A 14869-nucleotide genomic window follows, 5' to 3' on the forward strand; every position below is an offset into this window, starting at 1 on the left:
AGGAGCCGTTCCGTTGTGCCGGCCGAGACCGCGGTTCTCCCGGACACCGCCCGCGGGAGGGATGCAGTGGGATTGGCCGCTGCCCCAACAGTTCTCTGAGCAAGGCTCTGCCGGTCACGCTCTCGTACGGAGATAGTGGCGTTGTTCCGTTCCGTTTGCCTGTCTGCATACAGACACACGTACCTCACCTAAGAACGCACCTGCCCTAACAGCTCCCTGCAGAGCGGGGTGCCTGCTGCCAGGAGATCGGCCCGCGGCTCCATCGGTCTGCGTTGGCAGCAGGCGGGGAGCGAGAGACCCTGCTGAGCACTCCCTTGTAACCGTTGGCTTCAAGGGCTTCCCTTTGGTTCTCTATTTACAGTAAAACAGGTTAAATGGGGTGGGATCCGTGTGGAGAGAGCAGACTCATCCGTTGATATCTAAGGCTCCCGTAGTTGTTTCTGAGTCCACTTCAGAGTGTTTTACCAAAGGTTAAAAATTAAACACAAACCTAACGGCTGGCAATTGGGAAAGTCCCGGCCGGGGGAATTTCTCTACAAAGACATAAAACCTCATCATGAGAGTGGTTGCAGTTCTCTTGGTTTGCTTCTCTCTCTTTTCTTTCTGTCGAGCACAGGTAAGAACTTATTTTATTGTGGTATCCCCTTATTTTAAAAACAAACCAACCAACAGCGAACAGTTAAAACAATTTATTATTATAAAAACAAAGTTTTTTTTTTTAATTTCCTTTTGCAGCATCTGCATTTCGTACATTTGTTTTAGTCCAGCTTGAAAATGTGAATCTTGCTGTTTCTCCTCCGTATATCGGTTCTATCTGAGGTTTACATTAACAGCCTTTTGGAAAATCTTTTAATCGGGATGCTATGCTAAACCCAACCTGCAAGTGTGGCTCAGCTCAGAAAGCTTTTGTTGTAAAATCTCTTCTGGCAAAAGCCTCTCAAGGAGTCCTGATGGGCTCCATGTTCAGCATAGCCTGAGCTTTCCAAGAAAAACCCGTAGGTAAAGATCAGCCCCTTTTGTTGCTATTCTGTCAGAGCTAAAGAGAAACATCTAGTGCAATACAGGAGTTATGCCAAGCCGGGCCTGGCTCAGAGTTTGGTATGTAAATCTAAAGATAATGCATAGGATTCTACTGACCTGAGAAGAACAGGAAGAATTTATTAAGATTATACAGCCCTTAAAAGGGTGGGAGGGGCTCGGAATAAATTCAGCCCTGGCGATATTCCCACTGCCTTTACTTAGGCCAGGATTTCTTCATGAGAACTTTAAACTTTGGCTCTGTTGATTCAGTGGATGCACTCAAAGCCGATAAATCCAATCTGACAACTGACATTTCTTTCTCATCTTTATGCAAAGTCTAGCTACATATTTTTCACATTTCAACATTCCCCCTGCACACAGATCTTAGTGAGCAAAAGCACTCAGCCAGCAATGGAATAACCAGAGAGCTGCCAGGATAGGTGTTATCACTCACCTAGAGACAGATGGTCAGATGGAGGGATAAGGAGCACTCCTTGCAGTCCACAACAACCAGAAACCACACTGCAAACCCACTGCCATCCAAGATATGGGAACAAAACAGACTGGGAAGGGCACTTAATTTTCACATTTGTTGAAGATACTTAATACTTGTTACTTGCAATGAAACACATCTTCAATTTTAGATTTATTTGTTTCTAAGTAGTTATTGGCTATAGTTATGTCAACTGGGTCAACTGGGACAATAAAAAGGTCTTGAAAAAAAATCAAGTTGCTACTCTTTTTTTTTTAATTTCATTTTTCTGGTGTTTAAGCCAAGTTAGGGGAGTCAATTCTTTGAAAGGGGAGATAATAGCAGGACAAGGGGAAATGGTTTTAAGTTGAAGGAGGGAAGATTTAGGTTGGATGTCAGGGGCAAGTTCTTTACTGTGAGAGTGGTAAGGTGCTGGAACAGGCTGCCCAGAGAGGTTGTGGATCCCCCATCCGTGGAGGTGTTCAAGGCTAGGCTGGATGGGGCTCTTGGCAGCCTGCTCTAGTATTAAATGTAGAGGTTGGTGGCCCTGCCAGTGCCGGGGGGGGTGGGGGGGTGAGTTGGAGATTCATGATCCTTGAAGTCCCTTCCAACCCAGGCCATTCTGTGTGATTCTGTGAAGTCCCCTTATATTTTAATTTGCTCACAGTTCCATTGTTGTGGTGTGCTATAAACCACTGGCTTGAAATGTTTATCATCTGTTGTGCACTTCAGCTGATTTTTGAAGAGTATAGCTTGTGGGTGACCAGGAAGAGTGAATATCACACCAGGGGAATGATCTAAAAAAGAAAAAAAATCCAGAAAAACAGAAAGGTGGATATCTCAAAGACAAGGGGATAAACACTATAGATGATATTTAGCACTTCTATTTTTACAAGATAGGAAAAGGCTCCCAGTCACTCTGCTGACATATGCAAGGGATCTGCAGAACTGCTGGTGCCATCTCCAGTCCTGTTCACTATTTGGTTTTGGCATTTTTTTTTAATTTGTGCCTTGCAGAATGAATCATCTAATGATACAGAAGAACAGTCTTCATACGTTGAGCCTGCTCAGCCAGTTGAGCAAGACAGTCAGCCAGCTGAGCGAGACACTTACCTTATAGAAGAATGTTTAAGCAACAAATACACACACAAGTCCTGTAAGAAAGTTTTTTGTCACCCATGGGAACGATGTGTGGAGGGAAAATGCCTCTGTAAGCTTCCCTACCAGTGTCCAAAGAACGGCACTTCAGTTTGTTCTACCACTGGAAAGAACTTTTATACTTATTGCCACCTAAAGAGCTTTGAGTGTCAACGTTCCGAAGCAAAGTTTCTGAACAAGGGAAAATGCATGTCCACAGGTATTAATCTCTTTTTTTTTCAAAAGGTATCAGTCATTCATTTGTTTGATTACTGAAAGTCCTCTAACAAAAGTCTTACACTAAGATGCAACCTTTCCTCAGAAGACCTTCAAGTATTCTTCCAGGACAGGAACTGTTATCTTCATTTGATCTGAAGCTGGTATATTTGAAAAAGCAGCAGGCTCAAAGCCATAATGTCAGTTCTCAGAAAAATCTGCAGTAATACCTTAAGCTTCTGATCCCCAACCTACTGTTCATTCCATATGAACTCTGGATACCAACAACATACTTTAGGTCTGGTTTCTTCCTGTGCTGTCTTTCCACTACATACATCCATAGAATACAATTTTATAAGGGAATTTTTTAATTTCTTTTTTTTTTTTTTAGAAACATTTAAAATCTCCTTGGTCTACAATGATTCACATTTGCTCCAAGTAAAACCTGTGAATAATGAGGACCTTTTTGTATGTGACAGTATGTGGACAATGAATGAAGCAAATGTGGCCTGCAGACACCTTGGCTTTGAATTGTAAGTTCAGGGAATTTCTCTCTCTGTGACTGCAATGGATGTGAACAAATAGTGATGCTTATATAAGGGTCAGTCAGTCAGCCAACTATTAAGAGAAAATTCATGAACAATATATCGGTTACAGTAAAGCTTCTTGAAAGCAAAAGCCAGAGCAGATTTCTGCATTTTCTTACAAATAACAACTGTTCAAATGATTAATATTTTACTTTTAAAATAAAGTTGAAGTCTGATAGATGAGTTTTCTCTCAGGTCTGTATAAGGGAAAGTGCATAGATGGACAATCCCCAGGTGGCTCTGATCAATGAATTGCATATAGAGAAAAGTTTCTTAAACTGGCTGACCAAACGGTACAGCTGTGTTTTGCTACTTGCAGCAGCCAGACTAACAAGAACCAGAACACAGCTTTTTCTTCATCTCCTGACCTGCCACCATTGCTTGCTTTGCCCACCAGAAACAGCTGAGGCCACAAACAGCTTGTTCTTTTTCCCAAGACCACACCAATGATCTGAGTTACATGTTGAGGTCATCATAAAGAATCAACTCTATATCCTGTACATAATCATTTTAAACAATAGCATAACTGAGCCACATAGGACTGCCTCTCTAAACCTACACAGAAACTAAGAATGCTACCACAGTGCCTAAATCTGTCCCCTGTAGATGATAATTAAATATTTCCCAGTCCTGATTCATACCTCTTTAGATAGCATAGAGAGAGGTTTGTTCTGGGACAGAGCATTCAGCCCTTGACTCCCACTGCAAGTCTCTCCAATTATTTATTTACTCATTCCTTATTTTCTTAAGAGAGAAGAGAGACACACTGTTAGAGGATTGCATTCAGGTGATTAATAAATGCCAATCTTGCAATGGCCTAAGCTTCCTCAATATGCATTGGTTTTGATGACACCACCGGTACTCAGCCTCATGCAAGATGGTTTTTATCTATCACCATACACAGGAACTGAGATAAGAATGTCACAGATTCAGTGCCAGCTCTATGATGCACTTTGTTGAACCTTTTCTTCCAAAGTAAATATCTCCTACTTTCCTCCTTACCCTTATGCCACTCCATGGGAAATCTGTTGTTTGGTTTTTTTTTTATTTCCTTAGCCACATCCAAAGTTCTTTAACACTGAGGAAAATCATAAATTCTAAACAATAAAAAGAGAGGGCAATCCACTGTGAAATTAGAGAATTTGTTGTTATTATTTTTATCTTTACAGAGGTGCTGAATATTACCACACCATCTACAACATCACAGAACCATCACACTGCTTCCAAATAACTTGCAGAGGCCTAGAGACAAGTCTTGCTGAATGTTACATAGAGAAGAAATTAAGAGCTAGTAATGAGGGATTTGTTAGCCTCCAGTGCCAGAAAACTCTCCGAGGTTAGTAGGGCTTTTTTGGCTTTAAATCTACTTACAGCTCTTCATGTTAAGTTTATTTGAAATATATATATTGAGGATCTATTCTGCTGAAATCTCAGCCACCAATGAAATCAATGAAATCTTTTAATTTTTATCTTTTTTTTAAATAATCCTTTTGCAAACATTTAAGACAACTGAGGCAATCCTGAATTTACAGCTTTGGAAAATAATGCACTGTTGCTCCTAGAATATCTTGACAGATACTACCCAAAAGTGGACAAATTTCACCGTTGGTTCTGGCTGTTCCCCCATCACTCCCAAGACATATTATATCCCACAACTCTTGTCTCTCCTAGTTTAACTGATGAGGAGACAGGTGACAACCTACTTCTTTTGTTCTTGCTCTGGGAGATCAACCGAAGCTAATGTTTCTACTTTAGTCCTTGTCTGGAAGAAACAAAGTTCCCTTTTGCCAGGTTACGGAAAGTTGGAGGAAGAAAATACAGAGTCACATTGAAAGTTTGAAGAGGAGGCAAGGAAAACAATAAAAAAAAGATCCCTATTTACTTAACTAGGCTTTAAGATGCCTACTTTTGAGAGGCCAATCTGTCAAATGAATAAAATGTGTATGCTGAGTATTTCCTTGGGCAGTTGTGAACCTACAGTCATTTCTATACTTACTTCATTTTCATCTCACTGTACAGAATGTTCAGCTGGTGAGTTCCACTGTGCAAATGACAAGTGCATTTCTGTGACTAAAACCTGTGACGGTATAAATGACTGCGGAGACTTAAGTGATGAACTGTGCTGTAAAGGTAATAATTTATTCTCTCAGCTGTTTAAAAAACATTTCAGCAACAAACCATCTCCAAAGAATTAATTTTTACAGCGATGTAACAATGAAGTCTCTATTGCAAAGTCACAGTATTAAGGTAAGAAAACTATAGTTTCTGTGTAGGAAAGCACAAAAAAGTTCTATGATTCTACAGTTAGATAATTGTAATAATATAAATAATGCAATTTCCCAAAGCAAGCAACTGATCTCTGAGGATCTGGATTTCTTCTGATAATAAAAAAAAATACTGAGACTTAGGAGGCTGTTGATACAAACAGAAACAAAGAAACAAAACCCAACTGTATTAGGCAGAATTAAATGTATTTTCAGTAGGGCAAAACTGACAGTAATCAAACAAAACCATGTTGTTGTTGTTGTTGTTGTTTTTCCAATGAACTACCTTAAACTAAAATAAGATCTTTCTTAAACTCATAAATTTTAAAACACCAAGACAGAAAAATGAGCAGAGTCAAGTATTCACTTCATTTTACACTTACAGACCCTACTTTCAGGATCTATTTATAAATAGCAAAGTCCCTTAAAGTATCCATACCATGGATATTTTATCGAGTTTATATTTTAAGAAGCCCTCTAAATACGTGAGGTCACTGAATCATATAGTCCTGTGCTTTACCATTTTACTTCTTTTATATTACAGAATGCAGAAACAACAGTTTTCACTGTCGATCAAATATCTGTATTCCAAATAAGAATGTGTGTAACAAAGAAGTTGACTGCCTAACAGGAGAGGATGAAGCTCAAGCTCTCTGTTCAGGTTTCCTTCTAAGATGTGTTTTTCTTTCTTTTGCTTTTGTTATGCTAAATTAAACCTTCAGACTACACAATGCATGTTATTAAGTCATTTATCAGATTAGCAAAACCAAAATGCATGCAAGAGTTAAGTCTTTCTGATGTTATGTTACACATACTAGGAGACTAAGAAAAGGTTACATACTTTTCCTTCCCTTTCTACTAAAAAACTAAAGGATAGAAAAAACAGATGATGTTTTATGAGGCTTAAAGTAGATTATAACCTTTGCACGCATGGACATCTATCAAACCGGTATCCTGTTTTTGGGAAGAAAATGTAGATGCAGCAGGCAGGAATATTCTCCTTGTGTATAAGGAATTAATTTAACTAGTTTGTTAATATAATAGTTCATCTGTACTGTTCTCCTTACCACTGAAAATACCTTGTTTTGTTTTGAACTTAGAATATTTTAGATAAGAGACAAAGTCTAAAGCCAAAAAGTAAACATTTTCAGTACATAGTAATTGGTAAAGGTAAACTGAACCCTAAAAGTAAACATTACTGTCAGTAACATGAGAATAGAGCCAATCCTCAGCCTCCAATTAGGAAGTGAATTCAATGGGTATTTTGTCTGAACAAAAGCTGACAAACCAGATTCAGGAAGCATTTAGTTTACCTCTGGTGTTGAATACCCTCCCTTACCCTGTTAAAGGAGGCACAGAGTACAGAACAGCAGCATCTAAATTGGAAGTTAAAAAAATATATATCCTCTTACCTTCTTACCTAATGCTCCCTTGGGCTTTAGAAAGCTCCAAAAGATTGACGGGGCAGGAGGGGGAATTTCTGGTGTTTCCTGGTAGAGGAGAGCAGTCTATCGCTTTAGAGACTTAAAAAAAAAAACAAAAAACAAAGGAGGCCATTTCACAGGGTTTCTTTGCAGAATGGTCCTCTGGACAAGAAAAGAAGACTAGATATCATGTAGTTGTAAATCAATATCTGCTGGATGCAGGTCATTTGTAAGCTATGGCAGCAATGAGTGCCAAGGAAGAAAGGAAGCAGCAGGCACAATGCTTACAGAGTATTTCTGTCCATGCGAAATGGTGTGCACCTATCCAGTTGAAAATGTACCATAATTTTGGTACACAACCAAATATTCAAGTAACAGAACAATATAAATATTTGTAAATGTTCTTAGTATTCTATTATTCCACTACAGGCAAACCAAAACATGAGGAAAATCACAGTATGGATGCAGGTAAGTAACGGCCCACAAACCACCGCATGCCCTCTTTTTAGTGGCTTTCTAACTACCAGCCAGTTGGCCAGATTCGCAACACTCAGATACATGGACTTTGTGGCTTAGTAGTACACACTCTGGGGCTTAACTATTTGACTAGCTTTCCACTAATCTCAACCACAATAATAATTAATCCTGCCTCAGGATCCGCATCTGTACATATTAGCAACGGATAGAGGTAAACTCTAAGCAAGTCTACGGCGACTGCTTTGAAATTATTCACCTGAATGCTGTCAGTAATGGAAAATAAACAGAAATAATGTGATGCTAAGACAGAAGTAATTTTCAAAGCAAAAATAGATGTAACAATTCTGGGTCTTTTGCTTTCCTGCTACTTCAGCCACTTGCATACTCACAGCACTCATGATTTCAAGGTAAAGATAAGTCTGTCTCCAAATAGAGAGAATGAATACTTGAATTCTGAGACACATTCTTCCTTTTTGTTAAAGAAAGAAAACTGGCAAAGACATTCCTTCCCCAAATAAACTGCGGTGTTGTAAATCACACATTAACTCGACGGAAAAGAATCATAGGTGGACAGACTGCAAGAAAGGTAAAAAATAATAATAACCCCCCCACACACACAGACACAACCAGACCTTACAAATATAGGCTCATGTGTTCATTCAGTAACAATTTAAATGGTTATTATTGTCCTTCTGTTAAAATGTACAGAAATAACAAAATCAGTTACATTAATTTCATGTTTTACATTAGTAGTGACAATGCACTGAATGAATATAAATAGAAGCACAGTTCATAAGGTAAAACACCAAGCTACAAAATACAGCATTACAGTGCAAGTATGTGTTGAAAATAATCCAGCAAAATACTTAATACTATAGCTATGTATGATAATTATAGTCATAAATGTAACGTTTGATCATACCAGGTCAGATCCTCCATCTGGTTTTTTTAGGAGTTTCCTGACAGAAAGCTGCGGGGAGGGAGACACTGCATAATGTCAGAAGACAACAACGTTACTGTAGTTTAGAATACAGAGCTTTTATGTCAGAGCCCAGATTACAGACAACTTCTTAATAGCAGATTAAGTCAAGGAGATGAAGTGATATTGTGTTTCCCTTTATGCACAAAAAATAGCACAATGATGATTTCATATTATTTGGGTTTCTGTCATTTTAATAGGGTGAATTCCCTTGGCAAGTGGCAATTAAAGACACTGGCACTGAAGGTGCAACAGTGTACTGTGGAGGGGTTTATATTGGTGGCTGTTGGGTTCTGACTGCTGCACACTGTGTCAGGTAAAAGCAACAACCTGAGAAATGATTTCTTTGCAAAGTAGAAAAGATGAATCTGTGCATTATTGCTCTTCTCGGCTACTTGGTTGCTAATTCTTACTTGCCCATTCAATAACACAACTAAAATCACTGATTTGCTCACATTAACAGTGGGAGGGATTCAAAGACAAAGTATTTTGTCAGTGAGCAAAAAAGTAATTACGAGTTACCTCCTCTCAGCACTGGGGAGGTCTAGTGCCTGTCCCCCAAGAATGTCCCTGGTGCCACCTATTCCCCAGAGCCAGCAGGAGTGGGCAGGAAAGACCTGCCGAGCGCAGTGTTCCATGTGTATTTGTCCATTCTTCTTTCATCTGATATCAGAGACATAAGCTTTGCTTTCTCTTTGTGAGGGCACTAAACACACTGGCCTTTAGTACTGTCTTTCTGTATTAGCTTCAGGACTCAGCAATAAGTGTCACCAGCCTTCTACCTCCTTCAGAACAACTGCGACATACAAGTCCAGAAAGAAACTATACGTGTATAATATGAATATTTATTCCACATAAACTTTGATAAAATGCAAAAATTTGTGACTAATTGAAACACACAGTGCTTGTGTGAGGTACCAAAACATATTTCATTGGCTCCTTTTCCAGAGCAACTCGAGTTCATCAATACCGTGTCTGGATTGGGCTGTTGGATACAATACAGTATGACAAAGAGACAGACACTTACAGACTAAAGCAACTGATAATCCATGAGAAGTATGATGCTGCAACATATGAAAATGACATCGCTCTGCTGGAGCTGAAAGGTCATGGAAAAGGAGAGTGCTCCTTGAAATACAGCACACCTGCCTGCGTCCCCTGGTCAGAGCATATGTTCAAGGCTGGCGATAAATGCAAGGTTTCTGGATGGGGACTAGAGAAAGGTATTTGATTCAGTGCTACCATTCATTCATTCAATTCATTACTACCAGAATGTATTATTTTTATCTATGTTTTTCAAACAATGGTCAGCTCTCATATTGAAAAGGCTGAAGAGTGGTGCATGCAAAGCACGTGCAAGAGGCTGAGCACAGCAAACACAGGCTGTTGGCATTTGGCTGTCGGCATTTGGCTGTCAATTCTCTTTTTTGTACTGCTCCCTCTTGTCCCAGTAAAATGGTTTGGAGGACCTCTTTGAGAACTAACCTGATAAAAGGCAATGTTCAGTTTGCAGCTTTATCTGCAGCCTGACTCCACTGCAGCACACTTGTGTCAGCACAGTGCAGCAAGAGAGCAGGAATGAGACAGCAGGAGTGAGACAGCAGCAGTCAGACAACATACGCATAAGCAAGAAACTTATTTGTCGTGCTGCTCCTGTAGATGCTTCTCAAGGGAGAGAAGAGCTGCTCAGTACCTCTGGGGCATCCAGAAGAAGTGGCTGTAATTACCAGTCTCATATTTATCAGAGCTGTGCAAACTTGGTAACAGTATTTAACACATGGCCCGTGGTCACAGCCAGACCTCTGTGCCCTGCCCAAACGGATCTGAGATGCAACCAGCAGTTACGAAGCTCAGCACATCTCATCTCAGCCACGTATAGGTTCAACCCAGAGAAGGATAGGCCCAGTGCAGTCATGCTTTCAAAACCTTGGGAATCACTTGTTTTGTATCACAGAATGACTGCAGCCTGGCATAAGAGCACTAGCTTATGCACTCCTTAACCTTGTACTACGTAGCTCACCTGTATCTGCAAGTTCCAGTCCTCTCATCTTTCTGAGAAAGAGGTAACAAGGATGATCAGAGGTGTTTCTCCATTTCACAGAAAACAATATACTGGTCTCCCAGTGTCTGGAAACCCTGATATGGAAAACATGGAAAAAACTGAAGAAAGTAACAAAGGGAAGGAGTAAAAATTATAAAAAAATGAAACTACTGCATTTAATACTGCAATTTAACCACTCTGCTTTGATTTTGAAACATATGGGCAGTGGATGTGGGGCAAGTGTTAGCAGCAGTTTAAGGTACCTGGTTTATAATATCTAAGATTAAATTCAATAGATTAGCAAATCTATAACTTTCATATTATGATATTAAAAGTGTTTCATACACATTTATCAGTTTAAATTTAGAAAAGTTTATCATTTTCTTTTCTAGGTTATACCAAACAATATGTGCTCAAATGGGGAAATGTTAATTTATTTCAGAATTGTTCTGAAATGTATCCAGGACGATTCTTTCAAAAAATGGCATGTGCAGGCAAGTATGAATTTTCTTACTATAACTTTACCATCATGCCCACAGTTTTTAAGGTCTGACATACAGGCTGGGAATCTTTTAGACTTGGAAAATGCAAGAAACCAAATGCAACGGCATTGTCATTAGCAAAGCACTAGCCACTGGAGTCTACAGTCATCTGTTGTTATCTATCTAATTATAAACAGTTACGGTGACAGAATGCCAAGTTTCAGTGACTGTAAGCAAATTTCAGCACACAGTTGGAGTCATGTTTTCTAAACACACAAGCAGATTACAGCCCACTGAACTTCCTCCTACCTCTATTTCATTCTGCTTCAGGAACATATTAAAGCAAATGCCTTTTTTGGAGCACATTCACAGTCCTATTGACTAGCATGTGACTATTCATCTGCTGAGATATTTTCTACCACTAAACCACACCCCAGGAAAAATACTATAAACTTTTCAAACAAAGATTAGTCTGGCCAGGAAACTGGTTGTCATTCCTAATACTAAAATAAGCATTTTGAGTACACATTTTTGCTTTTCAAGTAACAAAAGGTATTGCCAAACACATGTCTTAAAGAGCAATGAGTTTTCAACTTACAGGACAGATAGTTTCAACTGTTCTTTAACTCTGAAGTGAAGGCAGTATTTAAACAAAGTACATAACAAGACAAATTAAAACTGGATATAAAAACTTAACCATTTGTGAATAAATTCAGTACAATGTGAATGCAGATACAAATTTTGGAATTAAGGACTGGTATCTGCTGGAACTACTGATAGAAGGTAACGTTAATTCAACTGAGTATGGGGAACAAAATCTAGTTTTATAGAATTGGTCTTTCCAATCCTGAAACATTCACAGAACTCTTTCTCAGTGATGTAGAGACTCAAGAAAGAGGTTACATGTTTAAAAACGTGGGGAGCCTTGCTTAGTATGGGTTCCTTCAAACTAGGTGGATCAACCGAGTATAAAGAAGGACATAAAGATGTCTTTACACACTTCTACTGAGTCTGTGGGACAAAGGATAAATTGTATTCCAACTCTCTAGCAAGTTTTTGCCTATATCATATTCTTTCATCTTTATTTATTTATTACAACCACTACATTTGCTAAGTTGGAAACAAGTAGCTTCAAAACCCCAGAAACTTGTAGAGAGCACCACAGCCCATATGTTTATGTCTCAGAGCTGTCACCTGGTGCTCCAGAAGGTCCACACTTCAAGTGCCATATCTGCAAGGGCTCAGTTAAAGACAGTTACACTCTCTTGTATCCCATCATTCATGTACTATCCTTGGATCTGCCCACCTTTTGCCATAAAGCCTGCAGAGAAATTAATTTTGAGGTTTCTACTTCTGCGTAGCTCAGATCAAATTGGCCAATGTACTACTAGGTAGAGAGAACATCAATAGCAGATGTAGAGGAACATGCATATTATAATAGCTTAATTTCCAGAGGGATCGGTCCACTAATCTTCTTACCCTTTTCTTCTACCTTCTGTCCCCTTTTTATAAGCTACTTCTAATGATATAATATACAATATGTCTGAATTCTTCTCTGTCACAAGAAGAATCACATTCCTGACGTGAAAGCAAATGAGCTTTTGGGCCAGCCAAAATTGTAAAGAGGGGGGCTGCACTTCAAAATAATTAAGAAATAGTAGACCAAAGAGACTGGGAACTTCCAGTAGTAGTGACTGCTAGGCAGACACCTGTCAGGAAGTGACATGGATCTAAAAAGCCTCCTGAGCTCTACTTTGTGTGTTAGCTTGCATATAAACTTACTTTTGAGTTGTTGTTGTTCCCCCACCCTCTTTTGCCGCAGGTACTTACGATGGCTCCATTGACAGCTGCAAAGGTGATTCAGGAGGTCCCCTGGTTTGCTTTGATGCAGAAAATGTGGCTTATGTCTGGGGTGTTGTGAGTTGGGGTGAAAACTGTGGGGAGGCCGGTCACCCCGGCGTCTACACACAAGTAGCCAGCTATTACGACTGGATTAGCCACCATGTGTCAAGGAGTCTCATTTCACGGTATAATATCTGAAGCTCAGCAAACTAAACACTTGTTACCATCCATGCAGAAATGAACACTAGTCCATTTTTACTATAGCAGCCATGTGCCTTAGCAACTATTAGTATAAATCGTGAAATAATGTAGTTTGAAAACGTTCAGCTCTCTACAAATACTACAATTTTACAGAAGTCTGTACAAAAGAGTTTTGCAGTCATGTAAGTCCACAGCAAAATTATCAAATAAAACCATGTTTACTGCAGGGAAATTCAAGCATCTGTCCTTTTGTTGTTGCTATTTCTTTTCCCTCTCCCCACATTGCACACCACATTTCAGTAGTAACTGTTTATTTTAAATGGACAACCATACTGAAAGCAGTGGTTGGAAAACAACTGCACTGGCAATATGTGAACGTTACAGAAAGGACAGCAACCAGAGAATGTAAAAGCAGTTCCATCATATTGGGGGGTAGGTCATTAGAAACCCTCAGGATGCCGCTTTGCTGGGCTGATGATCCTTTAGGCTTACTGAGAAACAGAACTTCAGACCGTGTGTTAACTGATGGACTGAACACGATCGTGAGATTTGTTTAAATCACTCAACTACTCGAGCAGAAGCTTCCTGCACCAACAGACACAAGCACAAAACAGTGACACAAAGAAAAAAAACACACCCTTACAGGGGCCTGATCCTGTGCTGTGCAGTCACAGGCAGTTTGGCCATGCAGTGATTCAGAAAGTTACCCAAAAGCAGAATGATGTGGTAGGTAGGGCAGGCCCTGAGTCCACTAGGAAAGTTCTAGTAGTTGACTTTTGGATTGGTACAAATGACTTCAGGACCATTTCAGTCCTGTCAAACTGTGCAACAGCTCTGTAACAGTTTGCTGGATTCCAATTTACAAGTGTTTGAACACCTATTTTTACTTCATCCCTCTCAATCAGCTGTCCCACCAACTCAATAGCATACGCTCACGCAAGGATGGTGAGGGAAAAAGGGTGGGTTCTCTGCGAGTTTTGCGAGTCTGGGGGCTTGTCTGGAGTTTGGTTTTTAATAAGACACCATTATTTGCTTCAGGCAACATTTTTACATTTTCACTGACTTCATCCTCCGCTGAGCATGGAGCCGCATCAGCATGAATTTGGCAAGTAAGGCCCTGTCAGTCACCTCCAAGCAAAGTAAGAGTAGAGACCGCTTTCGTTCCACGCCCCTTCCCTGGAACTGCTCTGCCGAAGGAGGGCTTCCGTACAGCAGCCGCAGGGACGGGCACTTGCCAGGGTAGGCGCGGCAAGAGCTCCCTCTTCTGTCTGTTAGCAGACAACATCTGCTAACAGCTTTTCCTACTGTTTCTCCAGTTAACAATAATGAACGGCAAAGACTGGAGAGGAAAAACAAACAAACAAAAGCCCAAACACGCAGCAGCATTTACCGGGTACTTTCGCGCCCGCCTGTAGATCCGGAAGCCTTTCCATGTTCTTTATATTTCCCGTCCCCTGCAGTTACCTGTGTCCTAAAATCCCTCTGTCCGTCTTTTGAGGAATTCCACACGTCTTAAAACAAGGCTTTCGTTGCAGAAATTAGAACGATTCCCGTGTGGTTCCACCCTGCCTCACCTAAGAAACGCAGAACGCGGTGTTAGAGCACAGAGCTCACGGGGTGCCATTCTCAGCACCCCAACGTTGGGCTTTCAGCGCTGAATAGAGGTCCTCCCGCACCGCCCTACTTGCGGCCGCACCGCGCGCACTCGGTGCCGTTACCTGAAAGCG

General features: G+C 40.2%; 1 protein-coding gene across 1 annotated transcript; it reads left to right on the forward strand.

The window, feature by feature from the left end:
* The first annotated feature begins 521 nt into the window (after positions 1 to 521).
* Positions 522 to 13379, forward strand: CFI (complement factor I). Its single transcript, NM_001272018.2, has 12 exons — positions 522 to 616; positions 2510 to 2849; positions 3237 to 3378; positions 4602 to 4768; positions 5452 to 5562; positions 6241 to 6357; positions 7550 to 7588; positions 8080 to 8183; positions 8777 to 8892; positions 9525 to 9799; positions 11010 to 11111; positions 12922 to 13379. Exons 1-12 carry the CDS (start codon positions 557 to 559, stop codon positions 13137 to 13139), a joined length of 1791 nt encoding a protein of 596 aa, NP_001258947.2. The 5' UTR covers positions 522 to 556; the 3' UTR covers positions 13140 to 13379.
* The last annotated feature ends 1490 nt before the right edge of the window (positions 13380 to 14869 follow it).

This window comes from Gallus gallus, chromosome 4 (genome assembly GCF_016699485.2).
Source record: "Gallus gallus isolate bGalGal1 chromosome 4, bGalGal1.mat.broiler.GRCg7b, whole genome shotgun sequence".
Taxonomy (NCBI): domain Eukaryota; kingdom Metazoa; phylum Chordata; class Aves; order Galliformes; family Phasianidae; genus Gallus; species Gallus gallus.

Bases quoted from the DNA above. Each gene is read 5' to 3' on its own strand.
- CFI (NM_001272018.2), top strand. From the start codon at position 557: ATGAGAGTGGTTGCAGTTCTCTTGGTTTGCTTCTCTCTCTTTTCTTTC. The intron at 3,379-4,601 runs GTAAGTTCAGGG...TTATCTTTACAG, and splicing joins AGACACCTTGGCTTTGAATT to AGGTGCTGAATATTACCACA. The intron at 6,358-7,549 runs GTTTCCTTCTAA...ATTCCACTACAG, and splicing joins AGCTCAAGCTCTCTGTTCAG to GCAAACCAAAACATGAGGAA.